Genomic DNA, 10,380 nt, shown 5'->3' with positions numbered 1-10,380 from the left:
GAACTAGACCCAAAACTCGAGCGCTTTCGAATAGTTAAAATATGGCTGTTCTCTTCTGTAAAAGTTTCAGGTATGGTTTGAAAACATAGCATCCATAGCAATAATCCATTCAGTGCATACCGTAAACTTTTTTTTATATTTGTGGCTAAACTCCTAATTTTACTTTATAACTTTTTAATGGAAATAAAACAAATAATAGAAATACGTTTGGCTAAAATTAATAATGTATCGTACCACACTGTATTTTCAAACTGTTTTGAATAATGTCCATAAGAAACATATAATATAAACGTACAATCTTGTATCTCACAACCATGTAATAATTTAAATATTTTTTCTATAGTTTTTTTTTCTATAACCCAAGAGATATGGCTTTTGAAGACCAAGTGGTGGAAGAAGAGATTCTTGATGAAACTGAGGTATACATGAACTAAACTTTTACGTTTCACCCTATCTTTACGACTGACATACCTTTACTTAGAGTAAATCAATATATAACCATCTAGCAACTTGGTTAACAACATCAGATACATTTTAAACCAAGTTTCAAATTATGACAAAAAATACTGTTTTCTATTACTTCTACTATAATTAAATTGTATATGTTATATTTTGATGAGATAACTTAGCTCAAAAAATCCGTGGCTTTGAAACAGATTTGCTCATTTAATTTGTAAGACTTCATTCAAGACTAGGTAGTGAAATTAATGTTTATATTTTGATAGGAGTCATTTTTCCAAGATGTTGATATTCTACAGAACCATGGGATAGTAAGTATGTATTTTTATAGTTTATATTTTGTTCTGGTATAAAATTAAGCACGACTACATTTACACGTTCTACTTAAACAAGGTTTGTCGGCCTTGTTACGATAAATGTAGAAATTATGCCATAAACTGTCTATTAAATGATGGTAATATAAACTCATGATTGTTTGAAACTTGAGGACTTTGTAACCATAAAGTTTAGGTTTCGAGCCCGACCTCATAGCTAGTGTATTTTTCTGCTTTGAACTAAAATAAAATACATTGAAGACACAGCATGTGCACACAGGTGGCGAATATATTGGTTTGTTTTGAATTTCGCGCAAAGCTACACGAGGGCTATCTGCGTTAGCCATCCCTAATTTAGCAGTGTAAGACTAGAGGAAAGGAAGTTAGTCATCATAACCCATCGCCAACGTTTGGGCTACTCTTCTACCTACAAATAATTGAATTGATCGATACCCACAGTGGATAGAGCACAGATAGCCCTTTGTGTAGCTTTGTGCTTGATAACAAACAAATAAAGTAAATGTTAAGTATCAGGTTTTTAGGTTTAGATCCAATAAAACAGCACTTTAAACGTTTTTTACAGTTTTCTCCTTAGTGTAATAACACACCTACTGATTCATCATTAGCTTTTAGCCTTAGGTGGAGCTATCCATGCGATAACACAAAGTATTCCCAACAATATCAACTATGATTGCGTTATAACAGTGACAGTCAGTCCCTTAAAATAGATCGTAGGTAGCAGAGTGCTGTTCACCGGGTGATTTCTCTCTAGTCAGTATTTCAAAGTTATGGACGGTGTCAGACAGATATGGTAGTTATGGCATACAAATTATCACATTACTCTAAAGTTTTCACTATGACACTATAATCTTTTATAATATACTTGTTGTCAACTATTGTTCTCTGTTGTTATTCAATATTATTGAAGCATTACTTAAATAACTGAATACATGTGTCCTTTCTAGAATGTGGTGGATATCAAAAAACTGAAATCAACTGGAATTTGCACTATTAAGGTAGGGATAGCAGGATCCATCCATACAACAGGACCTGTAAACCAAAGGACTTTAGTCGTAAAGAAGTGGACTCAAACAAACATTGTCCTCTTTAGATCTTATAAGACGTTGTATATTAATTTGTATTGTTGGTATCTTAAAGAAGTTTAGTTAATTCGTTTGGTAAAATTAACCTAGTGTTAAACTTTGAACTTCAATCAGTTTCTTCTGTTCATATAGTAAATTATTTCTGAAATGTAATTATTGTTTACTATATTTTTTATTAAACACGTACCCTTCATCACGAACCTTTGATTTATTCAAAGAAATTGAAATTACTGTATGTAATCATATTGCAGATATAAAACATTATTTGTTACTTTGTGCATATTGTATACAAGTGTTATTAATACTTTCTCACTGGTTTTTAACAGCTTAAAATATGTTTAGTTCCAGTCCATTCTTTAGATTATTTAATTAAGCCTTGTTTCCTCACTAGAAAGTTCAGTATTACCTAATTTCTTTCAAGGGTATTCTAATGAGTACCAAGAAAAGACTTTGTGCAATTAAAGGATTGTCAGAGGCCAAGGTAGAGAAAATCAAAGAGGTTGCATCCAAACTTGGGGTAAATTGTTAAATATATTCGCTAAACGTAAACTTGTGATTTATCGGGAATATTTTAAAAATATACTACAATTCTTTGTTGTACTAAATGATAAATAATATTTCAAGATTGTCTTCTTTAAAAATGTGGTAAAGGTTACAACGAAATATTCAGAAAAGAAACTATTTGATTAAAATGATTTTAATGCTAATAATACACAACCAGATATCATATGTATGCTGATGTAATAAAGGTAAAAGAACGCTAAAACGTCAGTGACAGTTATAAATAGTTCAATATTTTAGAATAATCTAATAAACAATATCTTATTTCAAAAATACACATATCTAGATGTGATTTTTTCCTAATAATTGAATAAGTTGAGTTTTGTGAAACGTCAAACGGAATGTGTTTCGATTATCATATATATTTGTTCGTTCTGTTAGAAGTTACCCACACTATAAGTATAAGACGTGACAATGCTAGTCAGTGTAAGATCCAGAATATTTAAGACAATTTACGAAGGAAGCATATTTAACTATTCATCTAAACATGAGACCAAATTACTAATAAGGTCGTGGTGATAATCTAACTGATTGACCTTCCTTTTGTTTTTAGGAACCTAACTTTTTGACAGCTTTTGAAGTGTGTGAGAAACGAAAACAAGTATTTAAAATTACCACAGGAAGTCAGGAATTCGAGTAAGTAAAGAATATATTTGACCACAGGATGAACTGCATCAACGTGTCTTTCAATAATGTACACTCTGAGTTATTCTTGGTGTTTTTGTAAACAGTATATTTTTCCATATATTTTTTAAAATAGGTAAATTCATGACCAGAAGGATAGGACGATTAACTTATAGTCCGAGAGTTGGAGGTATGAATCCCTCATCCCACTAAACACGCTCGTCCTATGAGTCTTGGTGGCGTTTACAAAGTAACAGTCAATCCCACTATTCGTTAGTAAAAGAGTAGCCCAAGAGCTTATTTTAGATGGTAATGAATAGGCGCCTTTCCTCTAGTCTTACACTGCTAAATTAGGGAGGGCTAGCACGGACAGCTCTCGTGTAGCTTTGCATGAGATTTAAAACAAATCAAATCAATAATAACATAACATCATGTTTAGAGCTAACAGGGAACCTATTGTTCCATCTCGCTGTCCCCTCCTTTAAGCCAAACTAAAATTATTACATAAATAAATTAAAATAACCAGAAAGTTAGCCCCTATCATTCACATATCTATCAAGCTGTCTTTTAAACTCATTCAAATTTACTGTCTCCACAACATCCGAAGACAACCTATTCAATCGGCCAAGCACCCTATTTGAAAAGTAAAATTGTCTTAACTAAAGATGGCTCCTACCTTGCCTAAATCTATATGTGTGACCCCTAGTTCTGTAATTTTCTCTGTAAAGCATGAAAACAATTTTAAGAATTGTAGTCTCTCTTCATATAACAACCCCTCTATCCCAGACACCATTTTAGTAACCCTATTCTGATTCCTTTCCAACAATTCAATGTCTTTCGTGGGATAAGGAGCCAACACTTAACACAATACTTCAAATGTGGTCTAACCAGTGACCTATACAATAAAAGTATAATCTCTTTAGACTTGTATTCAGTACATATATAGGTACAACCTGAAATCCTATTTGCCCTACTACTACTAGCAAGTACAAAATGCTTGAATGGCTTAAGATACTAATCAACAATTACACCAACATTCTTTTATTTCGTGACGTGATTAAGATTATTACCATCCAAATTATATTCATAAAACAAATTATGATAACCCACACGCAATATCGAGCATTTATATTAATTAAAACCCATCTGCCGTTTATTAGGACAACTCACTAAGTGATCAAAATTCTTTTAAAAATCAGCAGTTTAAAACCCATCTGCAGTTTATTAGGACAACTCACTAAGTGATCAAAATTCTTTTATAAATCAGCAGTTTAAAACCCATCTGCCGTTTATTAGGACAACTCACTAAGTGATCAAAATTCTTTTATAAATGAGCAGTTTAAAACCCATCTGCCGTTTATTAGGACAACTCACTAAGTGATCAAAATTCTTTTATAAATCAGCAGTTTAAAACCCATCTGCCGTTTATTAGGACAACTCACTAAGTGATCAAAATTCTTTTATAAATCAGCAGTTTAAAACCCATCTGCCGTTTATTAGGACAACTCACTAAGTGATCAAAATTCTTTTATAAATCAGCAGTTTAAAACCCATCCGCCGTTTATTAGGACAACTCACTAATTGATCAAAATTCTTTTATAAATGAGCAGTTTAAAACCCATCCGCCGTTTATTAGGACAACTCACTAAGTGATCAAAATTCTTTTATAAATGAGCAGTTTAAAACCCATCCGCCGTTTATTAGGACAACTCACTAAGTGATCAAAATTCTTTTATAAATGAGCAGTTTAAAACCCATCCGCCGTTTATTAGGACAACTCACTAAGTGATCAAAATTCTTTTATAAATGAGCAGTTTAAAACCCATCTGCCGTTTATTAGGACAACTCACTAAGTGATCAAAATTCTTTTATAAATGAGCAGTTTAAAACCCATCCGCCGTTTATTAGGACAACTCACTAAGTGATCAAAATTATTTTATAAATCAGCAGTTTAAAACCCATCTGCCGTTTATTAGGACAACTCACTAAGTGATCAAAATTCTTTTATAAATGAGCAGTTTAAAACCCATCCGCCGTTTATTAGGACAACTCACTAAGTGATCAAAATTCTTTTATAAATGAGCAGTTTAAAACCCATCTGCCGTTTATTAGGACAACTCACTAAGTGATCAAAATTCTTTTATAAATGAGCAGTTTAAAACCCATCCGCCGTTTATTAGGACAACTCACTAAGTGATCAAAATTCTTTTATAAATGAGCAGTTTAAAACCCATCCGCCGTTTATTAGGACAACTCACTAAGTGATCAAAATTCTTTTATAAATGAGCAGTTTAAAACCCATCCGCCGTTTATTAGGACAACTCACTAAGTGATCAAAATTCTTTTATAAATGAGCAGTTTAAAACCCATCCGCCGTTTATTAGGACAACTCACTAAGTGATCAAAATTCTTTTATAAATGAGCAGTTTAAAACCCATCTGCCGTTTATTAGGACAACTCACTAAGTGATCAAAATTCTTTTATAAATGAGCAGTTTAAAACCCATCCGCCGTTTATTAGGACAACTCACTAAGTGAGCAAAATTCTTTTATAAATGAGCAGTTTAAACCCATCCGCCGTTTATTAGGACAACTCACTAAGTGATCAAAATTCTTTTATAAATGAGCAGTTTAAAACCCATCCGCCGTTTATTAGGACAACTCACTAAGTGATCAAATTTCTTTTATAAATGAGCAGTTTAAAACCCATCCGCCGTTTATTAGGACAACTCACTAAGTGATCAAAATTCTTTTATAAATGAGCAGTTTAAAACCCATCCGCCGTTTATTAGGACAACTCACTAAGTGATCAAAATTCTTTTATAAATGAGCAGTTTAAAACCCATCCGCCGTTTATTAGGACAACTCACTAAGTGATCAAAATTCTTTTATAAATCAGCAGTTTAAAACCCATCTGCCGTTTATTAGGACAACTCACTAAGTGATCAAAATTCTTTTATAAATGAGCAGTTTAAAACCCATCTGCCGTTTATTAGGACAACTCACTAAGTGATCAAAATTCTTTTATAAATGAGCAGTTTAAAACCCATCCGCCGTTTATTAGGACAACTCACTAAGTGATCAAAATTCTTTTATAAATGAGCAGTTTAAAACCCATCTGCCGTTTATTAGGACAACTCACTAAGTGATCAAAATTCTTTTATAAATGAGCATTTTAAAACCCATCCGCCGTTTATTAGGACAACTCACTAAGTGATCAAAATTCTTTTATAAATGAGCAGTTTAAAACCCATCCGCCGTTTATTAGGACAACTCACTAAGTGATCAAAATTCTTTTATAAATCAGCAGTTTAAAACCCATCTGCCGTTTATTAGGACAACTCACTAAGTGATCAAAATTCTTTTATAAATGAGCAGTTTAAAACCCATCCGCCGTTTATTAGGACAACTCACTAAGTGATCAAAATTCTTTTATAAATGAGCAGTTTAAAACCCATCCGCCGTTTATTAGGACAACTCACTAAGTGATCAAAATTCTTTTATAAATCAGCAGTTTAAAACCCATCCGCCGTTTATTAGGACAACTCACTAAGTGATCAAAATTCTTTTATAAATGAGCAGTTTAGAACCCATCCGCCGTTATTAGGACAACTCACTAAGCGATCAAAATTCTTTTATAAATGAGCAGTTTAAAACCCATCTGCCGTTTATTAGGACAACTCACTAAGTGATCAAAATTATTTTATAAATCAGCATTTTAAAACCCATCTGCCGTTTATTAGGACAACTCACTAAGTGATCAAAATTCTTTTATAAATCAGCATTTTAAAACCCATCCACCGTTTATTAGGACAACTCACTAAGTGATCAAAACTCTTTTATAAATGAGCAGTTTAAAACCCATCCGCCGTTTATTAGGACAACTCACTAAGTGATCAAAATTCTTTTATAAATCAGCAGTTTAAAACCCATCTGCCGTTTATTAGGACAACTCACTAAGTGATCAAAATTCTTTTATAAATGAGCAGTTTAAAACCCATCCGCCGTTTATTAGGACAACTCACTAAGTGATCAAAATTCTTTTATAAATCAGCAGTTTAAAACCCATCTGCCGTTTATTAGGACAACTCACTAAGTGATCAAAATTCTTTTATAAATGAGCAGTTTAAAACCCATCCGCCGTTTATTAGGACAACTCACTAAGTGATCAAAATTCTTTTATAAATGAGCAGTTTAAAACCCATCCGCCGTTTATTAGGACAACTCACTAAGTGATCAAAATTCTTTTATAAATCAGCAGTTTAAAACCCATCTGCCGTTTATTAGGACAACTCACTAAGTGATCAAAATTCTTTTATAAATGAGCAGTTTAAAACCCATCCGCCGTTTATTAGGACAACTCACTAAGTGATCAAAATTCTTTTATAAATGAGCAGTTTAAAACCCATCCGCCGTTTATTAGGACAACTCACTAAGTGATCAAAATTCTTTTATAAATGAGCAGTTTAAAACCCATCCGCCGTTTATTAGGACAACTCACTAAGTGATCAAAATTCTTTTATAAATGAGCAGTTTAAAACCCATCCGCCGTTTATTAGGACAACTCACTAAGTGATCAAAATTCTTTTATAAATGAGCAGTTTAAAACCCATCCGCCGTTTATTAGGACAACTCACTAAGTGATCAAAATTCTTTTATAAATGAGCAGTTTAAAACCCATCCGCCGTTTATTAGGACAACTCACTAAGTGATCAAAATTCTTTTATAAATGAGCAGTTTAAAACCCATCCGCCGTTTATTAGGACAACTCACTAAGTGATCAAAATTCTTTTATAAATGAGCAGTTTAAAACCCATCTGCCGTTTATTAGGACAACTCACTAAGTGATCAAAATTCTTTTATAAATGAGCAGTTTAAAACCCATCCGCCGTTTATTAGGACAACTCACTAAGTGATCAAAATTCTTTTATAAATGAGCAGTTTAAAACCCATCCGCCGTTTATTAGGACAACTCACTAAGTGATCAAAATTCTTTTATAAATGAGCAGTTTAAAACCCATCCGCCGTTTATTAGGACAACTCACTAAGTGATCAAAATTCTTTTATAAATGAGCAGTTTAAAACCCATCCGCCGTTTATTAGGACAACTCACTAAGTGATCAAAATTCTTTTATAAATGAGCAGTTTAGAACCCATCCGCCGTTATTAGGACAACTCACTAAGTGATCAAATTTCTTTTATAAATGAGCAGTTTAAAACCCATCCGCCGTTTATTAGGACAACTCACTAAGTGATCAAAATTCTTTTATAAATCAGCAGTTTAAAACCCATCTGCCGTTTATTAGGACAACTCACTAAGTGATCAAAATTCTTTTATAAATGAGCAGTTTAAAACCCATCCGCCGTTTATTAGGACAACTCACTAAGTGATCAAAATTCTTTTATAAATGAGCAGTTTAAAACCCATCTGCCGTTTATTAGGACAACTCACTAAGTGATCAAAATTCTTTTATAAATGAGCAGTTTAAAACCCATCCGCCGTTTATTAGGACAACTCACTAAGTGAGCAAAATTCTTTTATAAATGAGCAGTTTAAACCCATTCGCCTTTTATTAGGACAACTCACTAAGTGATCAAAATTCTTTTATAAATGAGCAGTTTAGAACCCATCCGCCGTTATTAGGACAACTCACTAAGTGATCAAAATTCTTTTATAAATGAGCAGTTTAAAACCCATCCGCCGTTTATTAGGACAACTCACTAAGTGATCAAAATTCTTTTATAAATGAGCAGTTTAAAACCCATCCGCCGTTATTAGGACAACTCACTAAGTGATCAAAATTCTTTTATAAATGAGCAGTTTAAAACCCATCCGCCGTTTATTAGGACAACTCACTAAGTGATCAAAATTCTTTTATAAATCAGCAGTTTAAAACCCATCTGCCGTTTATTAGGACAACTCACTAAGAGATCAAAATTTTTTTATAAATGAGCAGTTTAAAACCCATCTGCCGTTTATTAGGACAACTCACTAAGTGATCAAAATTCTTTTATAAATTAGCAGTTTAAAACCCATCCGCCGTTTATTAGGACAACTCACTAAGTGATCAAAATTCTTTTATAAATCAGCATTTTAAACCCATTCGCCTTTTATTAGGACAACTCACTAAGTGATCAAAATTCTTTTATAAATGAGCAGTTTAAAACCCATCCGCCGTTATTAGGACAACTCACTAAGTGATCAAAATTCTTTTATAAATGAGCAGTTTAAAACCCATCCGCCGTTTATTAGGACAACTCACTAAGTGATCAAAATTCTTTTATAAATGAGCAGTTTAGAACCCATCCGCCGTTATTAGGACAACTCACTAAGTGATCAAAATTCTTTTATAAATGAGCAGTTTAAAACCCATCCGCCGTTTATTAGGACAACTCACTAAGTGATCAAAATTCTTTTATAAATGAGCAGTTTAAAACCCATCTGCCGTTTATTAGGACAACTCACTAAGTGATCAAAATTCTTTTATAAATGAGCAGTTTAAAACCCATCTGCCGTTTATTAGGACAACTCACTAAGTGATCAAAATTCTTTTATAAATCAGCAGTTTAAAACCCATCTGCCGTTTATTAGGACAACTCACTAAGTGATCAAAATTCTTTTATAAATGAGCAGTTTAAAACCCATCCGCCGTTTATTAGGACAACTCACTAAGTGATCAAAATTCTTTTATAAATCAGCATTTTAAAACCCATCTGCCGTTTATTAGGACAACTCACTAAGTGATCAAAATTCTTTTATAAATGAGCAGTTTAAAACCCATCCGCCGTTTATTAGGACAACTCACTAAGTGATCAAAATTCTTTTATAAATGAGCAGTTTAAAACCCATCCGCCGTTTATTAGGACAACTCACTAAGTGATCAAAATTCTTTTATAAATGAGCAGTTTAAAACCCATCTGCCGTTTATTAGGACAACTCACTAAGTGATCAAAATTCTTTTATAAATGAGCAGTTTAAAACCCATCCGCCGTTTATTAGGACAACTCACTAAGTGATCAAAATTCTTTTATAAATGAGCAGTTTAAAACCCATCCGCCGTTATTAGGACAACTCACTAAGTGATCAAAATTCTTTTATAAATGAGCAGTTTAAAACCCATCCGCCGTTTATTAGGACAACTCACTAAGTGATCAAAATTCTTTTATAAATCAGCAGTTTAAAACCCATCTGCCGTTTATTAGGACAACTCACTAAGTGATCAAAATTCTTTTATAAATGAGCAGTTTAAAACCCATCCGCCGTTTATTAGGACAACTCACTAAGTGATCAAAATTCTTTTATAAATGAGCAGTTTAAAA

General features: G+C 32.7%; 1 protein-coding gene across 1 annotated transcript; it reads left to right on the top strand.

Moving 5' to 3' along the window:
• Positions 1-368: 368 nt before the first annotated feature.
• Positions 369-3,077, top strand: LOC143226944 (meiotic recombination protein DMC1/LIM15 homolog). The gene is made up of 5 exons (XM_076458501.1): positions 369-419; positions 726-770; positions 1,739-1,789; positions 2,298-2,393; positions 2,991-3,077. Exons 1-5 carry the CDS (start codon positions 369-371, stop codon positions 3,075-3,077), a joined length of 330 nt encoding a protein of 109 aa, XP_076314616.1.
• Positions 3,078-10,380: the final 7,303 nt, after the last annotated feature.

Source organism: Tachypleus tridentatus, chromosome 9, assembly GCF_004210375.1.
Source record: "Tachypleus tridentatus isolate NWPU-2018 chromosome 9, ASM421037v1, whole genome shotgun sequence".
Classification (NCBI taxonomy): Eukaryota; Metazoa; Arthropoda; class Merostomata; order Xiphosura; family Limulidae; genus Tachypleus; species Tachypleus tridentatus.
Note: the sequence above shows the minus strand (reverse complement) of the source record. Positions and strands in the feature narration are given on the sequence as shown.

What these genes read in the sequence shown, in the direction of transcription:
- LOC143226944 (XM_076458501.1), top strand. Translation starts at nt 369, where the DNA reads ATGGCTTTTGAAGACCAAGTGGTGGAAGAAGAGATTCTTGATGAAACT. An exon ending in AGATTCTTGATGAAACTGAG is followed by an intron (nt 420 to 725) that starts GTATACATGAAC and finishes ATATTTTGATAG; the next exon opens with GAGTCATTTTTCCAAGATGT. An exon ending in AGGTTGCATCCAAACTTGGG is followed by an intron (nt 2,394 to 2,990) that starts GTAAATTGTTAA and finishes TTTTGTTTTTAG; the next exon opens with GAACCTAACTTTTTGACAGC.